This window comes from Apostichopus japonicus, chromosome 3, assembly GCF_037975245.1.
Source record: "Apostichopus japonicus isolate 1M-3 chromosome 3, ASM3797524v1, whole genome shotgun sequence".
NCBI classification, from domain to species: Eukaryota; Metazoa; Echinodermata; class Holothuroidea; order Aspidochirotida; family Stichopodidae; genus Apostichopus; species Apostichopus japonicus.
In genome coordinates this window covers 8,856,854-8,884,105 of record NC_092563.1, presented here as the reverse complement: position 1 = coordinate 8,884,105, position 27,252 = coordinate 8,856,854, and the positions used below count along the sequence as shown (strand labels likewise).

The 27,252-nt window shown below is 37.8% G+C and overlaps 2 protein-coding genes across 4 annotated transcripts; both read right to left on the bottom strand.

Annotated features, from left to right (window-relative positions):
• Positions 1-207: 207 nt before the first annotated feature.
• On the bottom strand, positions 208-21,077 carry LOC139962157 (uncharacterized). 2 transcript variants are annotated; one of them, XM_071962115.1, is made up of 17 exons: positions 20,844-21,077; positions 19,269-19,407; positions 18,756-18,872; positions 17,220-17,407; positions 16,240-16,893; positions 15,667-15,868; positions 14,725-14,948; positions 13,075-13,302; positions 11,875-12,010; positions 10,859-11,035; positions 10,018-10,141; positions 8,921-9,098; positions 7,764-7,799; positions 4,814-4,945; positions 4,234-4,428; positions 3,588-3,760; positions 208-2,442 (listed from the first exon to the last, which is right to left on the bottom strand). In XM_071962115.1, exons 1-17 carry the CDS (start codon positions 20,859-20,861, stop codon positions 2,328-2,330), a joined length of 3,036 nt encoding a protein of 1,011 aa, XP_071818216.1. In that variant the 5' UTR covers positions 20,862-21,077; the 3' UTR covers positions 208-2,327. The 2 variants fall into 2 exon arrangements, with proteins under 2 accessions (XP_071818216.1, XP_071818224.1); XM_071962123.1 differs by lacking the exon at positions 7,764-7,799 and having other exon boundaries at positions 20,844-21,076.
• Positions 21,078-22,737: 1,660 nt separating this feature from the next.
• Positions 22,738-25,439, bottom strand: LOC139962169 (uncharacterized). Of its 2 annotated transcripts, XM_071962144.1 has the most exons (5): positions 25,311-25,439; positions 24,842-25,098; positions 24,113-24,345; positions 23,489-23,648; positions 22,738-22,964 (listed from the first exon to the last, which is right to left on the bottom strand). In XM_071962144.1, exons 1-5 carry the CDS (start codon positions 25,319-25,321, stop codon positions 22,825-22,827), a joined length of 801 nt encoding a protein of 266 aa, XP_071818245.1. In that variant the 5' UTR covers positions 25,322-25,439; the 3' UTR covers positions 22,738-22,824. The 2 variants fall into 2 exon arrangements, with proteins under 2 accessions (XP_071818245.1, XP_071818236.1); XM_071962135.1 differs by lacking the exon at positions 25,311-25,439 and having other exon boundaries at positions 24,842-25,158.
• Between the last annotated feature and the right edge of the window lie 1,813 nt (positions 25,440-27,252).

Below are 27,252 nucleotides of genomic sequence, written 5' to 3'. Positions count from 1 at the left end.
CAGATCTAAGTTCAGCATACTTTCGTATTTCGCAAATTCCTTAATTAATACTTTCCTCCTCTTTTTCACCATTCCCTGGGTAAGATGACCTTTATGGTCAATCTTGGGACCATTTTATGATGTAGTATTTTCTTATTGCAGTATGCTTTAACTCGTACTGTATGTAAACACAACAACAACAAAAAAGAAGAAGACAAAGACACATAATAAATTTTAATATTTACTAAAATATGCAAGAATACTACAAATATCCCATTATTTCCATTCAAATGACTTAAAAACCTAATTCTGCAAATGTCAATTCAAGATGCACCACCACCGAATAGATTTGCAGAGAACTAGTACCTGTTCCTATGGGAATACAGAGTTTGTAAAATATTTTGTTTGGTGCCGTACATTTCTGTGGCGAGATAATTGAAAGTTAAACAAACTTTTGATTTGTATGTAAGAAAATAAAGTAAAGCTACCTTTTAGGAAAAATTCAACCACCCTCATAATGTCATACTGGTGGAGCAACTGCTTAGGTCCATAGGACTTAATCCTGTTTGGAACTACAAAAGACCTTCCAATGAGTCGATTTTTTTATTAGAATTTTATGCCTTGAAATTGTGCAAAAGGAATGACCCAATCTTTTTGCTGTACAGGTCAGCTCTATTTGTGAGTTTAACTTGCTAAAAACCGGGCAATGCTGTATTTTGTATGATTATGACCAGCAGGCCATGTAATGTATAACATAATGAAATACCGCTCTCAAAGCAAATTTATCTCCCACAAATGTTATTATGTTTTACATTTGCAAACCTTTGAAATATTGGTCTGAGGTGGACTTTCTCGGTGTAATTTAAGTGGCTTACATTAGGCTTACATTTTATGCCTTGAAATTGTGCAATAGTATGACCCAATCTTTTTGCTGTACATGTTAACTTTATTTGTGACTTTAACTTCTAAAAACTGGGCAATGCTGTATTTTGTATGATTATGACCAGCAGGCCATGTAATGTATAATATAATGAAATACCGCTCTCAAAGCAAATTTATCTCCCACAAATGTTATTATGTTTTTCATTTGCAAACCTTTGAAATATTGGTCTGAGGTGAACTTTCTTTGTGTACATTAGGTAGAACTAATGATTTTTAACAGGTATATTTCATAAACTTCTCAAAAATTGCACCAAAAAGCAGTTCTACAAATATCAATGCAAAAGTGCATATTTAAGACAAAAGAACATCCTTATCTTAATAATTGATGATAAAAAATGTTTGGGCTTCTTAAACTGATCTTCAGCACCGGGCAACAAGCTACATTTGTAAATTAAAAGAAAATATCTGACAAAACTTAAAAATGCCATAAACTGAAGGCAGAAGTAGAATTCAACAATACTTTATAACTGAATTCATCTTGAAATAGAACCTTTGCAAAAGTTTGCATGTAACCAAGGAAACACTTAATGGAATCAGTAAAATCACATGAAAATGGATTTTTGTTTCTCTGATATGAACAATGAGACTTTTGCTGGATTATAGGACATTCTTTTTTCTTGTTTTATTTACTCCCACCTGATAATATCTCAAAGTCAAATTCTGTATAAATACGAGCTGACCGATATGAGATATGTATAAACAATGGAAGTGATCTTCGAGCTTAAAACATAAACATGTCAATGTAAGACAATAGGTCTGAGGAGTAAACAAATTGTCTTTAATGACAAGAATTTTAAAGACAACATAACAAAGAATAACATGATTGATATAGTTCGTTACAAAGGTTAAAAAATTGAAATCAGTCTCTCTACTAGAAATCATGAATTGCATGCTGCATTACATGAAATGTCTGGAATAATCAAGCTATGGAATGCTACACTAACATCTAGTTGGCTAAGCAACATTATACAGCCGAAGCTCGACCTTTACAATTCCTTTATTAGCAGTCGTCATTTGGGGAGTGAAAGGCTTCAAATGCAAACTGTAGTATATTCAGATATATACAACTTGTTTCAATTAGTTAGCCGACATATCTGCACATACTCATTACACAATATGCAATGTAGTGGCCAAGTGCTTTTAAGGTCAGAGGAAATTTCAAATTTTAGGTATACGATTAAACAATTTACAACAACTTTAAACCATGCATGCTCAGTGAAGTTGTATGTGTGGATGACATCAACAGTTTATATTGCCTGTAAAATCTTACTTCTATTGGTCAAGGTACACTTTGCTGACTTAGAGACAACATTAAGCCAATTATCTGACCTGTACATAAAGTATGCAGGGTGCATCCACATTTGATTAAAACTATATATAGAAACACACTACTCTCAGTCAATGTTTCATTCTCTGGGAACAGCTGCATCTTTGTTCCACATTCTGAGATCGTGCAGGGTACGGTTGAGGGCGTCTATCCATTCTACGCGTTCCTCTTTCACATCTGCTGAGATCATATGCCTGCAGAGGAAAATGGAAACTCATTCATAATGATACTGTTGAGTGTAGACTATCAAGATGGATCGGTGACTAGTGGAGAATGTGTTACATACTGAGAAGACAAACAGTGTTCATGCTAGCTATCTGAAGCCCCTAATGCAACATACACTCTTTTGAGATATTGGGTGTTTCATTGATTGATAAATGGAGAGTGGAAAGGTCAAATACTCAAGGAATGGAAGCACAGTGACTGTTGGGGAGGGGCATGGTTAATGATGTCTTCTAGTAGATCCATGATGGATAGTGAGTGGTATCCTCTAGTGGGTCGGTGGGGATATCTTTCAGTGAATGGACGCGGGTTTATGTGATATCCTCTAGTGGGTAGATTATAGAATTTCATGTCCTATGGTGAGGATGGTTTGTGATGTACTTTAGTGATGGATGAGGGATTTTGTGTGTGAAATCCTCTAGTGGGTAGATGATAGAATTTCATGTCCTAAAGTGGGGTGGTTTGTGATGTCTTTTATTATGGGATGAATGAGGGATGGTGTGTGATATCCTCTAGTGGGTAGATGATGGAATTTCATGTCCTAAAGTGGGGTGGTTTGTGAAGTCTTTTATTATTGGATGAATGAGGGATGGTGTGTGATATCCTCTAGTGGGTAGATGATGGAATTTCATGTCCTAAAGTGGGGTGGTTTGTGATGTCTTTTATTAGCAGATGGATGAGGGATGGTGTGTGATATCCTCTAGTGGGTAGATGATGGAATTTCATGTCTTATGGTGGGCTGGTTAGTGATGTCTTTTATTAGTGGATGGATGAGGGATGGTGTTTGGTATCCTCTAATGAGTTGTTGTGCATGGTGTGTGATGTGGCCCTCGCGGTTGGTAATGGTGGGTGATGTCTTCTAGAGGGGTCGATGCAGATGGTGTGTGATATCTCCTGGGAGGGTAGATGGGGATGGTGTTTGATGTGTTATAGTTGGATCAAATCAGTGCCCATTTCATTTGGTTTGATTGCTTGAAAGTTGCTTTCCACATAAGGTGTACTCTTCCTGCTAATAGATATTTATTTCGTTGACCGTTCCTTTATTTCATATACAGCCACTTTGTGCAAAGAATAACTCAACCCCATTGAATCAAACTTGAAAGGTAAAATGTCTTACTTTGTTACCAGCATGGAGTTGTTGCAAGTGGATATCAGTGTGTCTTTCTCATATCTCGAGGCTGGTCTTTGAGTCACGAGTTCAAAGGTGTTTGGTCGTGCACATAAGATCCTCGATATCTGAGCTACTTCCTTGGATACGCATTCCCTAAGGTCGATGCTTGCAATTGGTGGCTTTGAAAGAAAGAAACCAGAATAAATCATGAAAATAACTTAAAAGAGATCTGATGAAAGGAGTATATTACTTGGCAAGAAAAGACCGAGCAGTAAAGTGATGTACCTAGTTGGCAAATATAAAAGTCAGTTGAACTTACACAGTCTCTAACATCGGCTGATTGTAAATATTTTATGAAATTTTCGATGTTGTTTGATAAAATTATTGGAAATCAAATAAATACAAAGCTACTTTACAGCAATATATCCTATGTTATCTCTGATCATCTACTAAATGCAGTTATAAATCTACTGTATAAAGAACTTCACAAATTCACCCAATCAAACTATATCTATTAAAATGGATAAATGAAAACATGGATCTTTGGAAGCTATGTTATTATGTTTCAGGGTTGTTTTAGCATCACTAGTGGTTTTACCAATCTGCCAAGCATTGACTCATACATTATCTGTCATAATCCTTTTTTAATCACCTTTTTCCTTTCATCGTCTGGGTACTTCCAGCAGGTGACGTAACCCTCGGCCAGGACGCACCATCTGCGATGCCAGGAACCAAAGCCGCTGATCTCATCGAACATTGTCAAGAATCCTTTCAATACGATGCTTGAATTCTTTTGACAGGACATACAAAGATGAATGCTGCCCTCTAAGGGAGATGTCAAAGGAACCTGATGAAGAAAGGGAGGAATCCAATTTGAGATGATAAAGAAGTTCAACTTCAGGATTGTACCAACTGCAATATATATGTTCTCCCTCACCAATAAAAGGAGAGTTAAGTATTTCAGTCATTTCAGTAATGCAATTGATAAAGCACCAGAGACATTCTCTTCTAAAATCCCTACACAACATTATCTTAATTGAAGGTATCCACATGTCAAACCAATTGTACCAACTGCAAAATATATGTTCTCCCTCACCCATAAATGGAGAGTTAAGTATTTCAGTCATTTCAGTAATGCAATTGATAAAGCACCAGAGACATTCTCTTCTAAAATCCCTACACAACATTATCTTAATTGAAGGTATCCACATGTCAAACTGAGAAGAACTTACTCGTGAGAGCATGAACTTGGTGGTCCCACAGCTAGCTAGAGACAGACGAACAGACCCCACTAGTGCAAAGCTGCTACCACGGACAGGCCTGGAGCTGCCTTGACCATGGTGTGATGATTTGGAACTTTGTGTCTGCAGAGATAAAATGGTGAATTTATGTTAATAGTGTCTTAAAATATGTTATAAAGAACATTTCTGTCATTCTGTTGCAGAACTGACATATCTTACTAACTATATATGAATCAATTCATGAAGTGGTTAAATTATAAATCAGGGAAAACATAAGAGTTGCAAACAAATTAAACTGCTTCAAATTCGACAGTGTGCATTGGTTGCATGCAGTGGTTGCATGCAGTGGTTGCAAATTTAAGCAGTGGTTGATGTCCCCCAAAACATGAGGTGTTTCATTTAAATCCAAAAGTCTAGAGCACATGAAACGTTGAGACTCTTATTTTTCAAAGGCCGGTTGCAAAAATATACATCAGATCTTCATAACAGTGACACCTTCAAACAGTGAGGTTTTACTAAATCGCAGGCAGATATTAAATCAAGCATAAACCGAAATGTCCGATGCCGTCTAGTTCAAACGTGCCATCTTTCATTCTCCTTATGCCTCCCTTGATCTTTTTCCTGAATGACGTAATAGTCACCTCTTGTAAAACAGCATTTTCTTCCGACGAACATTAAGAGTGAAAAATACGAATGAAGCAGTGTCGTTTGGTCGTTTTGAAGAGGTTCCGAGCCCCATTGTTCGACTGGTTTGTACTTGTAGTAACCGCAGTGTTATTGCGAGTCTGAAAGATCGCTGGGCCTACAGTAGTCCCTGGTCAGTCATGTCGTTACTGCTAGTAGTAGTAGTGCTAACGTTATCGTTAGGCTTAGCGACAAGGTTTCTTCTGAACCTGTTTGAAGGACTAGGAGTAGGACTATCTTCATCAAGTGACTCTAGCTCAAAATTAATCCCTAAGTCATTCATGTTACTCGAAGTATTTAGCTGGATGATTTAAGAAGTAGGTACAGTGTGTATTGAGACTCGGTGTGTGTGTGAAAACATATACAGTACTACTGCTGTAACTAATTGCAAGTAGGCTATATATACTGTACAGTATTCTTTTGCAATTTGGAACATGTATTTCTTTGCCCATAAACATATTTGCATATACTCATAACTCATGGCAACGTTACACCATGTCTTCATTTCTTTTAATTATGACTTCATGATTGCCATGGCAACAAACCAGTGTTTGTCTAACATTTCGATCCTGAAGCAATTCTCCTCTCTATACACTCGACCAGTCTCGAATCGCATTCGAGACTGGTCCAGTATACAGGAAGTTGGTTTAGGCATTTATGAAATGGAGTTTAAAGTGGTATATGAAGATCAGGCATAATGATTCCCACATGATACTACTTTGAAAATGAAACATTTTAATGTCTGGAGAATAACAAACCATAAATTTATCAAGGGTTATAGCTAGGGATGCACCGGATCCAAGTTTTTGGATCCAGCCGGACCGGGTTTTGCCGGATAGTACATGAAATCTGGCCGGAACCGGATTTTTTCATTACACAAAAGAAAATCATTAATAAGAAGCAGAAGTATGAAACAAGGAGCAAATCTTAGGTCAGACCATTGAGAAAATTAAATTAAACATGTTAAACCTAATTTTTCCTTACTTTGAATGTTTTTATTAATTTTTGGAGATAGTTTACATTGATATAAGTTAATACCAACACCTTTTTAAGGAATAATTCAGGCCAGATTTTGAAAACTTCCGGCCAGATTTTGACAAATATCCGGCCGGAACCGGATAATTTGCTCACTATCCGGCCGGACCGGATATCCGGTGCATCTCTAGTTATGGCGAAAACAAAAGAAAAAGTGTGACACTTTTGGTTAGATATATATGGTGAAATTAAATAAAACGACAAATACGTTTAGTGGTTCATTCTGTTATGTTGTTAGCACATACAAATTGCTTCCACTTGTGTAAAGATTACAGTAATGGCAACCATGGCTACAAGATTAGTGCACTTACTACAATATTTGGAAACTACAGTGGCTTAATAGGGACATAGAAAAAAACAATTCTCCAAATCTCAAAATTGTGACTTTTAAGTCAATATTTTGACCTTTTTTTTAAACCTCATTAGTTAAAATTTTGATCACATTTTTGATCGCAAATTGTGACTTTATATCTCAAAATTGTGATTTTTTATCTGAATTGTTTTCTTTCCTATGTCCATATTAAGCCACCATAGGAAACAAATCGGCCTGTTGTTTTATACTTTTATTAATGAATAACTTTATGCAATCCACAATAAGGGACAAAGATCACATGTCCCAATCACCTACTGTACATGCTAAATAATCAAAGCATAAAACATTCACCCAGGTTGCCAAGTCTTTGTCAAAATGAAGCATTCGAAAAAAAATTCAGCTAAGCAAAAGGCTACCAGTTCAATTGTTTTCATGAGGTGTGTACACTAAACAGAGACCAACTTCACTGAAAGTTAACAATTCTCAAAATTAAGTTTTCACCTTTGGTCAGATAAGGTAATATTCTTTGTTACACACTTGCTTAACAAACGAACCAGTTTTATACTTTACAGGGTACTGTACAGAATCCTTCCCAATTAAATGGAAAACTGGATAAAAAGATTCTTTATTGTATTTCTGGCCCCTCTGCTAAATACAGGTTTAAATATGAATAACTGAGGGTAACCTTAAAAGTTATGTGAACTGGCACCAATTGAATGCAATAATGGGAGCAAGCAAGTTAAATTGATTGAAGTCAACAACCAAATTTTCCATCAGCCACATGCTAACTATACAAGTAGATTAGACTGATGGAACTATATATAAGCAATAATATCAACGGTTAGTGCGGCTACATTATTAGGATGCATTGCCTGGGAATTTTATTCCAATCTCCAATAAATTTATTACCGTTGCCTTGAAGTATTTCATGTTCTGCTTATTTTTCTGCTGGCAAAAGTTGGAAGCAGAAATGTTCAAACTTTGGTGTTTTTTTTAAAAATCATTTTCAATGTGCAATATTACTTTACTTAAAGGGGGAGGATACTTATGAACAGTTCTTTAAAATAACATGAAACAAAATTCATTCTTGAAAGAGGTTGAGGTTTATACTTGAATGATTCAGAAAGCTTCTGAGAAAATATCTAATAAAGAAGAACTTTGAGCTGGATTTTCCCAAATTCTATAGGCCTTTCTGTCACTGAAGCAACTCACAAATAATCCAATAAAAAATACCCAAGAATGACACCAAGAAATAAAGGAAGCTTTTAGCAAACTCGGCAAATTGTTTTATTTTCAGTGTAATGAGTACTGTAGTCTGAATATATTTGATGTGGCACCAAACTTGTTTTGTACAAGCTGACATTATAAACATGCCTTTTTTTGTAGTAATGAGAAATGTCTAGGGTTGTCAAGTGTGATCAATGCAAACATACTAGAGCATAATTTGAACAGATTCTTTAAAGTAGCAATATAGAGGGATTTTGCATCTTTCTAAACAGACTTGGCCTTGGAATGTTAAAAGATCAAAATCATCCAAGAACAACATTACTTTGAGTGCAATGAACTTAGAATATCCAGCAGAGTTTAAGATACCAATTATATGTACATTCTCACTTAGAAAGTAAGTAAAACCCTTCTTTTGCAACAAATGAAAATTGTTTTGCAAATTCAATTCTTTTGCAATGAACTCTTGTTTGGAAACCAAATGTCCCTAGCTTTGAGAAAACTGTTGGCATCTTTCATGTTTCTAATGGTTCATTCTTACGACAGCCTACATATAATTCTTTTAATAAGACAGTTTCATCCTAGGAAACAAATAAATTTGTCCTGAAGTTGTGACCTCAAATGAGTCCACAGGCCTGGGATCAAGAGGCAATGTTGTGCATGCATCACTTACTAGTGATTTTAGAAAACCAACATTCCTGGACTACTTCAGTAGTTGTTTTCTTGGGAAGGAAACATCTAAAGAAAGGCAATGCCTTAGTAGGATTTACGTTAAACTAGTCTGAGCAAAGAATCCAGTATTTAGATACTGATGATGCTGCCAGCAAAATAAAATATCCTACCTTGCTGGAACTCTTATTGGAAAGAAGCTTTTTTGGTGTGAGGCTTCCAAACCGGCTGTGTCTGACAGGAAGTGCATGCTGGGTCTGGGCTCTCTCCGCCATCCCTTCAACCCGGGTGACAGTACTTCTTAGCTGGTACACAAGTGACTCAATGCTAAAATCACCATCCAAATCGTTGCTGTAATAGGACAGAACAAGATCTACTATTTGTATAGGGCTGTAAATCAATTCCTAATACCCTTAAATATTGATTTGACCCTATCTGTAGGGCTGGAAATCAATTGTCAAAACTCTTAAATATTGTATTGATCCTATCTGTAGGGCTGGAAATCAATTGTCAAAACTCTTAAATATTGTATTGATCCTATCTGTAGGGCTGGAAATCAATTCCTAATACTCTTTAATATTGTATTGATCCTATCTGTAGGGCTGGAAATCAATTCCTAATACTCTTAAATATTGCATTGACCCTATCTGTAGGACCAGAAATCAATTATCAATACTCTTAAATATTGCATTGGCCCTATCTGTAGGACCAGAAATCAATTATCAATACTCTTAAATATTGCATTGGCCCTATCTGTAGGGCTGAAAATCAATTCCTAATACTCTCAAATCTTGCATTGACCCTATCTTTAGGGCTGGAAATCAATTATCAATACTCTTAAATATTGCATTGGCCCAATCTGTAGGGCTGGAAATCAATTTCCAATACTCTTAAATATTGTATTGACCCTATTTGTAGGGCTGGAAATCAATTCCCAATACTTTAAATGATTGGCTTGTCTAGTGGTCTTCAACTTGCTATTAATTCATTAAAATGTGTCTTTTAGTCTGTTATGAAATACTGATTTTGATGGGCAGTTCAGGAATATTACACAAACCATAGCGCATGGGAGATGTCTGTTACTAGATTGCCTATGTTTCTACTAAGAAGCTGAGGGATTTCGGGGATCTACATTTAAAGAATCAAAGAAAACTCGAAAGGGGGACATGAACATTCCTCCAAACATATTGTTCACACACAAAATGATACTTGGGATACTAGGGATGGACGGATTTGATTGTAAACGTTTCTTGATGTCGGTTTAAATTACATTGTTATTTCCGTAGGGAACTTCAAGCAGTCTCCGGTGAGATTCTCTCGAGTATTCATTAGATTCGTGACCGTTGTTTGAGCACCGCATCGGGTAACTATGAAATAGTAATGCGATGGCATTTCTATAAATATGAGAGAAACAAAATATTAAGTCATGATTTTAAGAGCAAAATTTTTCCAGTGAAAAACAAAAACAAAGTGGCGAAAAAGTAAAACAGACTGTCACACACACGACTCATATCTTTCTCAGAACGAAAGGAATTGGCCTGTGACAGGGACTTTAATAAAATATACACATTCAAGAAGCTGTATCAATACTAATAAATATGGCCAACTTAACATGCTGTCAAATGTACAAAGTTTCTTTAAAACATGTTGTAAACTTTCAACTAAATTCTGATTCAATGGTTAGCATCACTCACAGTGTACAGACGTTATTGAGTTTACTTTGTCCTAATTTCTTACGTTACAAATCAACTTGGTCTAGAAGTGGAAAATCATAATGTTGCACACAAGAAACAGCAGTAATTGAACATGTTGAAAACTTGTGGAAATGGGAACTATTTGAGTGAATTAGTATTCTGTTTAGTGGTTAATTGATTCCAATCTATGAAAGAGTTAAACCTTACTATGATATAGAAACTCTACATACATCTACAACGGCTGCTTCTAGTAATGGTAGCAGCTTTGCACTGTCCCCAAACGGACACCACATTTGACATTGTTTACAGATGCTTCTATGATGGTTTTTATGGTATATGGCAGTAAAGAGAAGTACAACAATCACTCAGTTTTGGCGACTTTGAGCCAACACGTACAGATATCTGATCACTACTCACCCTTGTTGGATTGTAAGTCCATGATGTACTCTGTCTTAAAGGCTAACCTAATTTCTTTGATCAGGACATGACCCTTAGATGGAACCACCTCCTCTCCATCATCGGTAAAGACTGGCTCGGGGATGGGAGCGTTCTTCAAGTACTGAATCTCTGACAGACATGCCTGCCTCTTCTGATCTGTGAAACGTTATATACAAGACCGTACATCAGTAATAGTAAACTTAAATTTGGCTGGCAAGTTTGCGACCTTTGATACATTTGTGTAAAAACCATGTAACTAAAGATCAGTAGTCTGTGATAACAAACTGAACAGCAAAATGCAGTACTTTATTTGGCATGGTCCTAATTGATTTACATTTAACTCACTACCTTATCTGAGAATAAAAATTCAAGTTTAATTTTTTACAGACTGAGTTTGCTTGCTGTCCATGTAGTGATTAATGCATTAATCAAAGATTACATTAACATTACATTACATTATATGCAAGACCGTACATCAGTTCTAAATAAACTTAAATTTGGCTGGCAAGTTTGCGATCTTGAATGCATTTGTGTAAAAACCATGTGACTAATGATCAGTACTGTAGTCTGTGATAACAAACTTAACAGCAAAATGCAGAACTTTTATTTGCATGGTCCTTATTGACATTTACTCATTACCATATCTGAGAATAAAAATTTTAAGTTTAATATTTTACAGACTGACTTTGCTTGCTGTCCCATGTAGTGATTTACAAATGCAGTGTTGATTAGCATTTGCAGCGGTTGCTAAAGCACTCCAAGAATACATAATCAATGATTGACATTAACAGCCTGAGAGCAGCTTAACCCTCCTCAGTAAACCTAAAAAGTTTTTACTATATGAATTTTGCAAGTTGCAACATAACTTACTATGCCAATACCTGAAAGTATTAATAGAGAAGTCACAATAATGACAACAGTGAGACCTGTCAGTCGAAAAAATAAAAAAATAAAATAAAAAATAATCGTTATACAAAATTATGTCCAGTATTTACTTGAAATCACCATCATCTTCTCCGCTTCAATTTCCTCCACTGTATTTCTGAGGCTCTCATTAGAAGCGATCAACGACAGAGCTTGGCTGGTCTGGTTTAAAATTATCTGTTGTCTGGACACTTCTTCCTGTAGGATCTGCAAAACCAAACAAAAAAGAGTGTTTTTCATGGCTAGAGGTAAATGATCTAACATCATCAGGGTTCCCTTTATGTCCCAGTGGTAGCAGCAGGTAATCTGGGAAATCTAAAGAAACAAATGACAACCCCCCCCCTCCTCTAGTATAGTATTTCATCCATACAAACTCTGCCATTGACAACTGATGTTATTTTCCATAATACAGGGAGCAATAAGAGTGTGGTGGACGATTAGCTTAGGCGTCGCATCTGTGATCCAAGGATTGCTGGTTCGATTCCTGCCTACTATTGCCTAGTTTATTACGTTGTGACCCTGGGCAAGATGCTCTATCACATGTGCCTCTCTCCACCCAGGGATTAAATAGAACCTTTGAGGTAACTTGTCATTGGGCACAGTATATAACTGCAGCCGCCTGGAGGGATTGTTTCTGGGACAGGTTATCATTGACCAGGGGTAACATCGTCTGTAAAGCGCTTTGAAACCTATTGCTGGTATAAAGCACTATATAAAAGTGGAATATTATTATGATTATCCTTCATCAGCCAATGCTACTCATGGACTGTATCATTTCCTACTGAATTCTCACGATTAAAATGATAATGAAAAACACACTACAGGTACTGAATTTAACTGAAAGTTCCACTCTATGTTTCTTATAAACATTTTCAGTTCCTTAGCTCAACTGATCCAAATTTTCATTTCAAGATAAATTTAAAAGTTAAACATGAGAATTTTTTTTAAAATCAGTGCTCTGATAGGCCATACAAAAGCATCTGCCAATTTCTGCGATAATGTTTCCAGGACCAGATGGATCTTTAACCACCAGCAAGTAAATGTTTGTCTAACTGTCCAAGTTTTATTAAAGGTCTACAAAATCACTTAGGTGCAGCCAAATATTGTTGAATACAGACCAAACTCACTAAGCTCTTTTACTAGGCCTATATATGTTCTTCATAATGATAGATGTACACATTGTAACTAATGGGAAGCAAAAACCCACAAAGAATTTTAAGAAGTACTTATTAATGGGTGCATTATTACAAACTCCATTTGGAAGAACTTACTTTAATTTTCTCTGCATTACTGGATTGTTTGCTTCTAATGACAGCTCTATTTCTGACTTTCTCTGCTCTGACTTGTTCTTCTCGAACTATTTTTTGTTTCGCCTGCTGGTTGACAGGCTGAGGGGCAGGTCGACGTTCGACGACGACTGGCGCAGCTGGCTGAGGGGCCTGCTCTGTCTGTCTTGACCTTTCTGGCATGGCGGCTGGTCTTTCACAAACTGTCTCAACCTTGACATAAAACAATAGATAAGAATTGAAACTGAATTTACCTCTTCTCTTCCTCTATAACGTCTTGTTTGTTATAAAACCTCTTATTGTACTTTTATAACCTCCTATCGTTTTGTTTTTATATAACCTCCTTTGTATTTTAATAACCTCTTATTGTTTTTTTGGATGGTGTTGGAGGATTATTTTTATTAGGTTATAATTTGTTTTCACTGTATTTATTCCTTTTTATCGTTTTTGTAATTTGTGCAGCGCTTTGATATTTTTTGTGATTTAGCGCTATATAAATGACGTTTTTATTTATAATTAAACACCATTTTCAGTCGCTTTAAAGAATATTCTGGTGGCTAAAGTTGATTGATTGCTGAACAAAAGCTTTAAATGTTTTGGAATCTTACTGTGAAAACCACATCCTCATAATATTTTGTATCGTGAAGATATGAATTTTAAACATTTAGTGATATTTTGTAAATTGCATCTGGCAACAGCAGAATGGATGATGTCATCAGGGCACTTCAGCTGAAAATGTGTTTCTTTTTCCTTGATAATATCTCAACCCTTTTATTCACAAACAAAAAGAATATTTCTACAAAAAGATGCATTTTGATGAAATTCTAAGTACAGAGAACTTCGGCAGCGATTCAAACATTCCAAATGTATCAGGTTTCAAGGATAAATCAACAAGAAGATTAAAACAGCCATAGAAGTAAAGCTTCCAATGAGCTTTTGCCAAGATGACATCACAGACCCCCTGCTGTGATCCAACTTCCTGGAGTAGTTGAGGGTTTAGCCAGTCAAAAACGGTCGCATTCAATCAAACATATCTCAAGTAAGGGACATGATATTGAGATGGGGTTTTCAGCTAGCAGTGTGGAATATTATTCGAGCTTCAATATAAGTTTCACATTGTCTGTCACCAGAATACCCTTTTAAGTGTGTCCCCCACTGGCCATTCCCTACAAGCAGTAAGACAAAAACTGTATGGCATCATGTCTTAGCAGTTCTATTATCAACTAGCAAGCTACTGTAACTACCAAAACCTGTTTTAACACAGTAACATCAAGAATTGAATCTAACATATTAGTAAAAAGAACCCTCCTAGTGGTACAGTAGCTTAGGAGAATTCAAAGCCACCAATCATGGTAGCTACATTCAGATCATGGGAACAGTCCAAGACAAACATTATTGCTACTGTACACACAAAGACAGCTGACTAAAAACATCTGTTTGTAGCAATTAAGTCATCAAGACTTGGGTCTATTAGTCCATGCCAAGTTTGCTCAGCTTTATATTCAGTAGCAATGATGGGTTTCTGATCTCCTGCTGATGATGCTAGCCATTGGAAACTTCTTCAAATGCTGATTATTAAAAATTGTCAAAATGAGTCAAATTTAGGGTAAATTATAAAAGTTGATCTCTATGTACCTGTTGTTCCGGTTCCTCTGAAGGTGGCAGAGCCTTTTCTTGTTCCTCCTTCATGGCTTTCTCTGCCTCTACAATCAGCTCATCGATGTCTCCCAGGACATCGGTCAGGTTGACCTCACTCTCATCATCATCTTCATCATCAGCATCTTCTTCTTCCTCTCCCACATCGTCTTTGCTCCCACTAGTCTCATTATCATCAGTGATGGAGGAGATGTCTTCTTCCACTGTGAACAAAGCAGAGGAAAAGCTTAACTGCAGTCTGTCAAAAGTAACATCGCACCATTCAACCTCATGGGCTCAACATTCAGGAAGGACATGACTAACTTTTCTTGTCCCGTCCCCCCTCCTTCTCCCCTTGTCCCCCCATCACTCCTCTTCTCATAGCTCTCTTCCACCCTTTTTTCTCCACACCTTTCTGTCTTTGTCCTTCTCCAGTTTATTTCCTACCCCCTTCCCTTAATCCTCTCTTTGTCCCTCCACTGTTTATCTCCTACCTCTCCTCTTCCCCTGTTGCTTTCTTCTCTCCATCCCTTATCTACTAATCCCCTTACATCTATCTCTTTGTGTTCACCATGCTCATTAACCTGTCTGTATTCTGTGTGTGTTTTTATCCCTTCTGTTACTTGTCATTTAGCCTTTGAAGAAGATCCTGCTACTGTAAGATCGAAACGTCAGGCCAACTTACTTTTACACATTCTCCTACACAGGCTCTCTAGTGGATAAGCAGTTTGCTAACAGTTTTATTTTATTTTAAAACTAACGTTTGTCATCAATATGAGCTGCAAGTAGAGAGACAGGTAGCTGACAAACATGAATGCACACTCACTGTCCTCTTGACATATGCTGGGGAATGAGGGGTGGGGGAGGGGGGCTTCACTGATAAACAACATTTTCATCTGGGCCCATTTCAAAGATCTGAGTGATATTCTGACTGGATTTTACCTTTGACTGACTCAGTAACAGCATCAATATCTGTCTCCATGTAAACCTCTCCTTCTTCTTCCTCCTCCTCCTCCATAGTGTCATCTTCTTCCGATTCTTCAATCTCTTCTTCTTCCTCCTCCTCTGGTTCATGTTTCCTGACCTCTCCGTCACTTTTGACCCATCTATTCTTCAATACAGCCAAGTCCTTCATTCTATCCGCCTGCCAATAGAAAAGCACATACAGTAGGCTGCTAATTTTGTATATAAAGTAAAGAATGTCTGGATTTTGCTTACCTTTATCCAGCGATATAAAGGAGTTCAGCAAAACGAACCAGGTACGTCAAAACACAGAATAATTGACAATTGATCATGTTAATGCCACAGAAATGAGAAAGAAAGTAAAAGTAGAAAAATTGATCACTTTTGAAGCTTCTCAAAGGAAACATTTATAAGCAGCTGTGGGCTGATAAGTAAATTTTGTCGAAAATATTCCAGAATTGTCTTCACTAAGTCTGTATATATCCCGATATTGTTTTGACAGAAGGAAAATATAGCCAAAATGTATAGTTTTTATTATGTTAACCAACCTACCTGTATCTTCTTACTAATTTCATTACTCTGCCAGTTGTTCTGATGCGCTTTCAGTCGGTCATGAATGGATTTGGCCATGGCTCCGACCTTAGCCTCTACTCTTTGTGGGCTTAATATATTACTAGGAGCATCTCGACTACTCGCTTCCAGGCCTTTCTTTGCCTGAGCGACAACTGTCGAAGTCGCTTGTTTCTTGTTTGCAGTTCCAGTGTCTTGTTCCTGACCTGGTCTTTTCTTAGGGGTGGGTTCTTTTTTCTCCTCCACTTTCTTGCTTCTGGGAGAAGCGTGGGGAGCGGTGTTGGTCCTAGGTGCCGCTCTGGGTTCAGGTTGAACGGAGGGCTTATCCGCAGCTGTGCATTTACTAGAGTGAGGGAGAATCACGTCTCTACCGGTAGCCGTCTGAAAACCACCATCTCCGAGACGAGACGAACCCAGTTGAAACCTGGCGGCTCTGGACATGGTTGGTCTCATCTGGTCTGCATTTTGATTGGTTCCCTCCTCATTCTTTTGTAGAGATTTCTTGATGGGAGACCTTGGCTGAATCTGGTGGTACATTCGAGTCTGAGTTGCCTCTCTCTTAGGTGGAGATGGTCTGGATTCTTCTTGAGGTTCTGCTGGAGCTGGTCTCTTCCATTTTTTAACAGGTCTTTCCTCCTATCAGAGCAAAAATTACAAATAGTTTATCTAGGTCAAAGAAGCAAATGAGGCTGAAATATGTTTAACTGGTCATATCAAATTAGTGGAGAGGCTATAAGCTATGATTTCAGCTAGCATCATGGCATTATCCTACAGTATATATATGAACTAATGACTTTTTGAAGACCAATGATAGCCAACAACCTTGTAACCATCTCAAGGTATGCTAATTACAGTAGCTACAAGAGTTGAGAAGTGATAGCCTTCCAACTCGTAAATATTCAATATTAGAATATATGGTAATAGTAACCTTAGTATTCAGAACCTTTACACCTTTAACTGACCTGTTTGATTTCAGGTTTAGTGTGGTTGGTGTCATCTTCCCATGAATTGATATTTGCTGCAAGAGCAGCAAATCTGGACTTCCTCGAGGGAGGGATGGGCTGATTAGAGACTGGCTTCGCAGGTTGACTGGCCTCTTGACGAGTCTGCAATTTTGGTAGCACTGGAGAAGAATCTAAATCTTTTCCCTCTGAAGATAAAAGAATACCCTTAATATTATTATGGTATCAGCATACAGTATGACCCATCGCATCGTGACGGTAACCTTATAATATCAAGCACATGGAATGCTGTCATGTCTAGTGCTCAGTGAAATATAATGTTGGATGCTCATAGCTCTGTACTACTGTACCACAAGCTACAGTAATATCAATGTGCCTCCTTGTGGTTTTGTTTCTGGTCCGCAAGTTTTTACTTATTTGTTACGACATTGCTTGGACATTATGAATTGAATGAACTCTAAGCCATAATCTATGCTAAGGATGTATACTTCAGTAGGAACACAGGCATTTCAACAGTAGCAATGTTTGTGCATGCCCTATTTCATTGACCCTTACTGCTATCCAAAGCTACATTGGTCTTAAAGGATGCCGATTACTTTGGGCACAAAATCAATTTTTATGTTGAAGATCTGGCTAAACCTCACTTGGGTTGTATGGATTTCTACACAGGTCTCTTTTAAGTTTTTGAGGAATGACCCTTTAAACATCTAAGGCTCATCAATTGAAGTGGCTGGACTACTTAGCCTAACACACAAATGATTTGGCATTACCTGTAGGTCAATTCCTCAGATGCAAACCAAAAACTCAATAGGAAAAACATATGACTTTTATGGCATCAAAATATTAGGTTTCAAAAGACAGTGCAAATATGCAATTTACAAATTTTTCAAGGAAAAATGCCATGGAATGTCAGCCAAGCGTGCTGAGTTGTTTATATTCATGACTGTTTTGGTTTTATTAGTTCAAGCTAAACAACAACAGATTAACATAATTAATTTAGGCCAGCACAGAGGAGCTGACATTGTCAATCAGCCATATTTGATATTCTGTGGAAGGATTCATCATTAATTGGATGATGCTGATGATTATAATGCTGCATGATGTCAGGAATGAGGTACAAAAATGTTTTGACTGTAACTGACAATTAAAGCAGCTGGTTGCAATCAACTGTAGTCATTACATTTCATTGATCCGAGACACTGTCATTACACCAGCTGAATAAGTTTCCAATTTCTGTACTTTAAACGTACAGTAATGAGTAATCTGTTTAGATCGGTAGGTTACTGTACTGTACCTACTACCTACGTATGCACATACTGTACCTGCTACTGTATCAAAGTGAAAATAAGTCTACAGTAGGTTAACATTTTACCTGCATGCATCATCTTGAGGTATAGACTCAAGTATTCGCTTTGATACGATGCTCAAGATTTAATGAGATTATTATTGGTGCTGTGAGAGATTTGACTTGCAGTTTACAGTAATCAGATTAACAGGCCTAGATTTCTTTATAAGTGTTAATGAACACAGCCTCACCCTTTTGAACATCCCACTGTGCTCTTTGTGTAGCTAACGTGTTGAATCTCTTCTTCATGGACGTTTTGGGAGAGCCTGAACTGGGAGACATTTCCGGACCTGACTTCTGTGAATGAACTAGTGATTGAGAGAGATACATAATGTGACATGAATACAACATAGAAAAACCTTGACTACTTTAAGTGTTAAAACTGTAAGTGCATTCAACTATCTAAACTTATGGTGATCCATCATAACATCTATTCTATTACAGTAGGTTAGTTGAAACTTAAGATAACAGAGCTTCCCCAGTTCCACTTTATTTTGTTTAATAGAACTTCAGATCAACCATATGTCATGCAATGCTTGTTCCACCCCTCCCTCACCCTGGGCCCACCTGTATGCCTAGCACATATTGGCTCCATTAGGTTGTACAATGAAGAAAACACAGTTTAACAGGATACTGTATGCATCATACATTTACTGTACAGGGAGAGAGGGCACTCTGTGCATTGAGAATTTGAGATGATATACCTTGATGACTTTTGTCCTCCATTGAGTTGATGGTGGTGCTGGGCCCAAGTGGAGCTTTCCTTTTCTGGGATTCCATTTTGTTTTCAGCCATTTTCTTGGCTAGGTCTTCTCTTCTTGCTCTTGTCCTCTCCAGCAATCTCTGAATGGTGAAAAATTAATGGTTATAGACTTAAAATAATTAACAGACTATAAGCTTAGCCATCACAATGTCTTACTGGTTGGCAAATGCACTTGAGTATTGTGAACATTAAATGCAGCTCATGCGTAGTAACCGTTGCGCACATGTTGTATACACTACACACAATGGTAGACATGGTGCTGACTCGCATACTTGTCGGGAAGCTGGATCAAAGCGGTCTATACTTGATCCGGAAGACAGTGACCGAGTCTACAAAGAGTACAGTAATGTTTATTTTCAGCAGCAGTGCCAGCAGAAGTTGGTGAGATTCATGTAAACTAAACTACTACAGCATTAGCCCAGATAGTGCAGACCAATATATATGCTCCTGTAAGATGGTGTACAGTACAATAATTTCAAGATGTTAACAGCACAAAGGTAGGACAAAATGAAAATCCCTCTGATTTTGATTGATGACTGTAGGAGGCTAGTTTTATCCTTCAACTATGTCATCCCATTGGATCTTAATTAAATTATGTATTTACACAAGAATGATCTTTATAGATTTTTAATTGTAAAGATCCTGAGTTAGAAGAATTGTTAAGAAAGCAAGTGAAATTTTAAGTGAAAAAAGTTTGCAAATACGTTAAAGTTTGCTGTATAATTCTGAAAGAGAAGCAATATGGACTGTATTAAATGACTGTGCTTGCATATAAACAGTTGATGTTTATTCTGAACATTGAGTTTGAGTATCTATTCAAGGTCTAACTACAGAGGTTGCTGTGTGATAGCTATTTAGGCAAACTTAAGATCACGACTTGCATTCAAAAAGTTTTTTTTTTCAATCTGATGTTTAAACTCAGTAATAATAGCGAAGCTGCATAAGTATTGCACAGTAGCCTACACAATTTAGCGAACATAAATTAGACTGATCAAAAACCCAACCCTTCCCACTCTATTACTCCCAAAATAATACCCAATTTGCAGAAAGTTTGGTGTGAAGTAGACTTAGATCACTTAAGTACGTATATCAGCACTAAGTACAGTGAAATGTGTACTGTAAGCAAGGCAGCACCGTTTCTAGGCCTATAGTTCTATAATTTATACATTGCTATGTGAAATCTTCGTTCTTGTGATAAACTGCCTAGTTGGCAGGTCTAAACTAGTTCTACTGACTGTATGCCTAAGCATAGTTCTACTACAGTATTAAATCTAGCCTAGGTTCCCAGCACATGAAGGCCTAAGTAAGGTTAATACCTAATCTAAGTTAGACCTTAGTAACTGCAGGCTGTATTCTATGTCGTTTGGGCCTTTGTAGGTTACAATCTAACTGATGCATAAAGGTACAGAAGGCCTAACGTATGGTTTTCATTTATAGTTAAGCTTAGGCTAGGCCAATGTAGTTTGTGGTTAACGTTAATCGAAGTTCTGGTGGTGCCAGTTGTTGATGAAATTACCTGAGTCAGTGGATCCATTTCAATTTGTAAAGATATCTCCTATAGTTGATGGTAAATAAAACGAATGTTGTAACCTATCTCTTTGTTGATAGGCCTATGTACTAACACATTTCTCTCTCCTCGTATGTTGATCTCATTCAATGCATGCGGTACCTCTTGATGTGATTGTTACTTGTCATGTTAGACTTGGAGTTCTTCTGATAAGCGCTGTACGTATGGTCTTCGTAAGTACGTAAGATAGGGTGGTTCCGCGGTGTAACGGTTGTTTTGATAATTTGAAAGTTGCGCGGATGATTGGTGTCAAAGGTCAATAAAGAGAGAGAGAGTCCATTCATATAAAGGGGTTACAAGTTTGTTTTCAATTGTAATTTAATGTTTATTGAGTTACGTAACAATTATTTTAATGTTAATTGTATTTAGTATATTGTAAGATATTTAATTTAGGTCAAATATTAATTTTTTGGTCATTTCTATTGGATAAATTTCTCAGATAACTAGTAGGTATAAAAGTTGACGCGACCATTACAAAATGTTCTCCCTGCAATTTGAGAACGATGAGTTTTGTCCCTGACTGTGAACTTGCCGAACAGGGCCGTAGCCATAGTTCTTGGGAGGGTAAAGGGGGAGAGGTCTCATGGTGCCCGGCCCTCCCCTATGAGACATATTTGTTTGGGTCAGAGATACATCATTTTTATTACTGTGTAGTACAATTCTCGCTCTGCGTTTCTTATAAAATGTTAGCCATTTGGAAGAAACTCCGCATTCTTTACTGATGACAAATGACATCATCTGAATATTTACCTATAAACTAACATAAAAAATAGTGCATCCTATTACAACAGGTGCGTATCCAGGGGGGGGGGGGCGTTGGGGGCGCGCGCCCCCCGGGTAAGAAAAAGAGGAGAGAAAAAAAGAGAAGAAAAAGGAAAAAAGAGGGGGGAAAGAGGAGGAGGAGAGGAACCCAGATAACATCATGCTAGCGGTCCACCGGCGGCCCGCCAGCTGCACCACTGGCGGTCCACCGGCGGGGAAAGCCGGCGGAACGCCAGAGATTTGGCCGGCTTAAATCCGGCGGTCCGCCGGCGACAACGCCGGCAGACCGCCGGTGTACCGCCAAAGAAACGCCAGCGTACCGCCGAAGAAACGCCAGCGTAACGCCGGTGTACCGCCGAAGAAACGCCAGCGTAACGCCGGTGTACCGCCGAAGAAACGCCAGCGTAACGCCGGTGTACCGCCAAAGAAACACCAGCGTACCGCCGAAGAAACGCCAGCGTAACGCCGGTGTACCGCCAGCGTACCGCCGAAGAAACGCCAGCGTAACGCCGGTGTACCGCCGAAGAAACGCCAGCGTAACGCCGGTGTACCGCCAAAGAAACACCAGCGTACCGCCGAAGAAACGCCAGCGTACCGCCGGTGTACCGCCAAAGAAACGCCAGCATACCGCCGGTGTACCGGCAAAGAAACGCCAGCGTACCGCCAAAGAAACGCCAGCGTACCGCCAAAGAAACGCCAGCGTACCGCCGGTGTACCGACAGTTTTCCACCAGTAAACCGCCAAAGAAACACCAGAGTACTGCCGGTGTACCGCCAGTGTACCACCGGTGTACCACCAGCAGACCGCCGGAGAAACGCCAGCTTACCACCGGTGTACCGCCAGTGTTCCGCTGACATTCTGTCAGAGAGAGCCGCTGGCTATCCGCAAGCCTAATATCCAGTGTTCTGGCGACCTGCTAGCCCAAATCTGGTATTCCCCCAGCAACCTGGTAGGCAAAACCTTGTCTTTGCCAGCCTACTCTTCGCCAGTACTACTAGAACAGAGCTGTTGGTCCACCTGCAGATTTTACTGAATTTCACATGCGGTTTCATATTAAGAAATAATGACTAACACAGTGAAATAAGTTGCTATCATTTTATTATGCCTATAAATTACAAAGCGAAAAAATGAGTTTCAGCGTTAAATGTTTCAACAGCACTAAAGAAATTCACTCGTCAACTGTTTGTGGTGTAGTCCGAGATTTTCGCCCTCCCTCACGATCAGATGCACCCTTCAGAAATCTCACGACCGCTGCCTGAATGTCAGATGTAGTCGATTGGACAGTTGCTTGATTCCTTCGTACAGCTTCTGTTAATACGAAACATATTACACTTTATAAAAGATTGCATCTACACAAGCAGTAAACTGAAGGCAATAATGAGTCTCACATTATGAAAACAATTGGTTAAACTAAAACTACGTAACTCACCTTGTTTCAGTGATATATTAAATATTACATTTGCCTTTGACAGTCACCTTCTATTTTATACTGAACACATGCATTACTGTTGCAAATCTTGGTCCATCAATTGGGAAATTGGTATATAGAAAGTGACAATGGACTGGTCAATAAAATCATAGGGTGAAAAAACTTAAAAATCAATGCTGAATGCTGAATTACCGCTGCATCTGAAACAAGACATCTTATGTTAACATATATTTGTAGTAACTTTTTAAATGAGCAGAATTCAATGCAAATTAAAGCAAGAATCCTAGTTAATCGGGTGTTGCATTGAAAACTTGGCTGTTCCACAAGTCAAATGCACAACCCCCTTCACACAACTCAAGTTTCTTTTCACTCACTGCTTATACAAAAATGTACATAAACTCACTCTCAATTATGTTCCTCATATGTAGCTTCGCAAAGGCTGTTTTCTCAGTTGTACCTGTCCAGTTCAGTTTGGTAGCAACTGCATTTGACAATACATCCCCCAGGATTCTTTTGACACACTCCTTCAACGTGTTGCCACCAAGAATTGATAGTCTTTTTAACTTCAAACAACAAAAAGAAAGAAAAGTCGATCAGAAACCATTACAGTTATTATTATACAAACAGAAATATTTAAGTTATGTTATTTCATCCCACACCTTGGCTTCTTTTCTGTTTTCTTATCAATATTTTAAGAGAAACTAGCAATGCAGTGCTGCAATGTTCCTTTTTTAGTCCAATCAAAACAAGATTGATTAAACAGCCAACTTTTGTAGGATGCTCCGCAAGGCAAAGGAATTTCTAGCCAAACTCTTGTTACCTAGATGCCTTTATGTCTGTAACTACCTTAGAGTTTTTAATTGTCTCCCAGGAAAAGGAAATTAGCACCTCAGGAAATATTTTTATTTTTAACAGACCACTGACACATTAAAGCCTGACTGGTTTCAATTTTATTATGATAAACTAACATTATACTTTGGAAAATATGTTTTCTGATTACTTTCCTTACATTTTTATTCTGACTTACCAAATATCTTTCCAAAGCCTTGTTTGTTTCAATACAGTCATCCAGGTTAATTAACTCCTCCAAAGATCCCACAGGAATAGTTATTCCTTCAGGTAGAGCAAATTCTACATCTTCCTCTGGTCTTGCTACAGTCATGTATTTCAGCAGCATATTGTTGACCCTGACTTGCTGCTTTAGTTCTTTAACGTCCGATTTAAGTTCAGTTAACAGCCTCAATATGGTACGGTTTGTTGCTGTAACGAAAAGTCAATTTGTAATGAGTACATCAACCATTAAAAATATGAGTGGAGTATATATGCTATAGAACATAAAATGTGTTTGATTCTTTGAAGGATCATAAAACACACACTATATATTACAGTACCTCTAATGAAGGCACTTTGCAGAAAGTTAGAAACATAAGGTACTATATTACTTCATCAGTTTGGGAATAAAGATGTTCGTCACTACACCGCTACATGTACAGGGTTATCATCCATAAAAACATTATAAATATATATATATATATATATAATATATATATATAATATATATATATATATAATATTACATGATATCTTTAGAGCATTGATTGGGTAAACCATATAGGCTATTTTTACACATCAATAGCATATATTCCATTATGCATGAGATGACATCTGTGTGACTGCCATGCAAACATGTTCCGCAGACTGCTTGTTATAGAACGTCTTTTGTTTTAGTTATTTATTATAAAAACAATGTACATACCATTGATGGCAAGGTTACTTTCTGTACAATATCCTGATGAAGGTGTTTCTGCAAAACCAGAAGAAGTTGCATAGGAAGAATTCAAAGAAGGCTGGGAGTCATTTGGGGATGACGCTGATAGCAATGCTCGGCGTGAAGGAGTCAACAAAACAGATGACGTTGATGGTGGTAAAGGTGGACTGGGAGCAGCGACTAGATTATCATTATCGCTGTCCTCATCAGCATCTTCATCCGAAGAAAGATATTTTCTGTTCACCCTAGGGGAAAAGCAAAGTTTATGAAAACCTATCATTGGTCGACTCTCAGATTCAACTTGGACCAGGAGTTGTATCAATATTCAGTAATACATCTTAAAGTTGATTTATGAAATAAAAGTCAATTGAAATTTAAGTCTGTCTGTAGCAGTGCACACTTCATGTAACTTAAATAAATCATTGACATGTAAGGCATAAATTATTCATCAACTCACAATTCTGCCATTCTATCCAACTAAAAACATTCTGGAACATATCCTTTGAAACGCCTATCCCTATCAGAAATGAGAGCAACACACAACTGTGAAGTACTGTATGTCCAGAGCATTCTGTCTGTTAACTTAATAGTCTGCTGTATTGGCCCCAGGTTTATGGCACCCTCCATGATAAAAAGTTTCTGTGATCCATCATAACATCTATTCTATTACAGTAGGTTAGTTGAAACTTAAGATAACAGAGCTTCCCCAGTTCCACTTTATTTTGTTTAATAGAACTTCAGATCAACCATATGTCATGCAATGCTTGTTCCACCCCTCCCTCACCCTGGGCCCACCTGTATGCCTAGCACATATTGGCTCCATTAGGTTGTACAATGAAGAAAACACAGTTTAACAGGATACTGTATGCATCATACATTTACTGTACAGGGAGAGAGGGCACTCTGTGCATTGAGAATTTGAGATGATATACCTTGATGACTTTTGTCCTCCATTGAGTTGATGGTGGTGCTGGGCCCAAGTGGAGCTTTCCTTTTCTGGGATTCCATTTTGTTTTCAGCCATTTTCTTGGCTAGGTCTTCTCTTCTTGCTCTTGTCCTCTCCAGCAATCTCTGAATGGTGAAAAATTAATGGTTATAGACTTAAAATAATTAACAGACTATAAGCTTAGCCATCACAATGTCTTACTGGTTGGCAAATGCACTTGAGTATTGTGAACATTAAATGCAGCTCATGCGTAGTAACCGTTGCGCACATGTTGTATACACTACACACAATGGTAGACATGGTGCTGACTCGCATACTTGTCGGGAAGCTGGATCAAAGCGGTCTATACTTGATCCGGAAGACAGTGACCGAGTCTACAAAGAGTACAGTAATGTTTATTTTCAGCAGCAGTGCCAGCAGAAGTTGGTGAGATTCATGTAAACTAAACTACTACAGCATTAGCCCAGATAGTGCAGACCAATATATATGCTCCTGTAAGATGGTGTACAGTACAATAATTTCAAGATGTTAACAGCACAAAGGTAGGACAAAATGAAAATCCCTCTGATTTTGATTGATGACTGTAGGAGGCTAGTTTTATCCTTCAACTATGTCATCCCATTGGATCTTAATTAAATTATGTATTTACACAAGAATGATCTTTATAGATTTTTAATTGTAAAGATCCTGAGTTAGAAGAATTGTTAAGAAAGCAAGTGAAATTTTAAGTGAAAAAAGTTTGCAAATACGTTAAAGTTTGCTGTATAATTCTGAAAGAGAAGCAATATGGACTGTATTAAATGACTGTGCTTGCATATAAACAGTTGATGTTTATTCTGAACATTGAGTTTGAGTATCTATTCAAGGTCTAACTACAGAGGTTGCTGTGTGATAGCTATTTAGGCAAACTTAAGATCACGACTTGCATTCAAAAAGTTTTTTTTTTCAATCTGATGTTTAAACTCAGTAATAATAGCGAAGCTGCATAAGTATTGCACAGTAGCCTACACAATTTAGCGAACATAAATTAGACTGATCAAAAACCCAACCCTTCCCACTCTATTACTCCCAAAATAATACCCAATTTGCAGAAAGTTTGGTGTGAAGTAGACTTAGATCACTTAAGTACGTATATCAGCACTAAGTACAGTGAAATGTGTACTGTAAGCAAGGCAGCACCGTTTCTAGGCCTATAGTTCTATAATTTATACATTGCTATGTGAAATCTTCGTTCTTGTGATAAACTGCCTAGTTGGCAGGTCTAAACTAGTTCTACTGACTGTATGCCTAAGCATAGTTCTACTACAGTATTAAATCTAGCCTAGGTTCCCAGCACATGAAGGCCTAAGTAAGGTTAATACCTAATCTAAGTTAGACCTTAGTAACTGCAGGCTGTATTCTATGTCGTTTGGGCCTTTGTAGGTTACAATCTAACTGATGCATAAAGGTACAG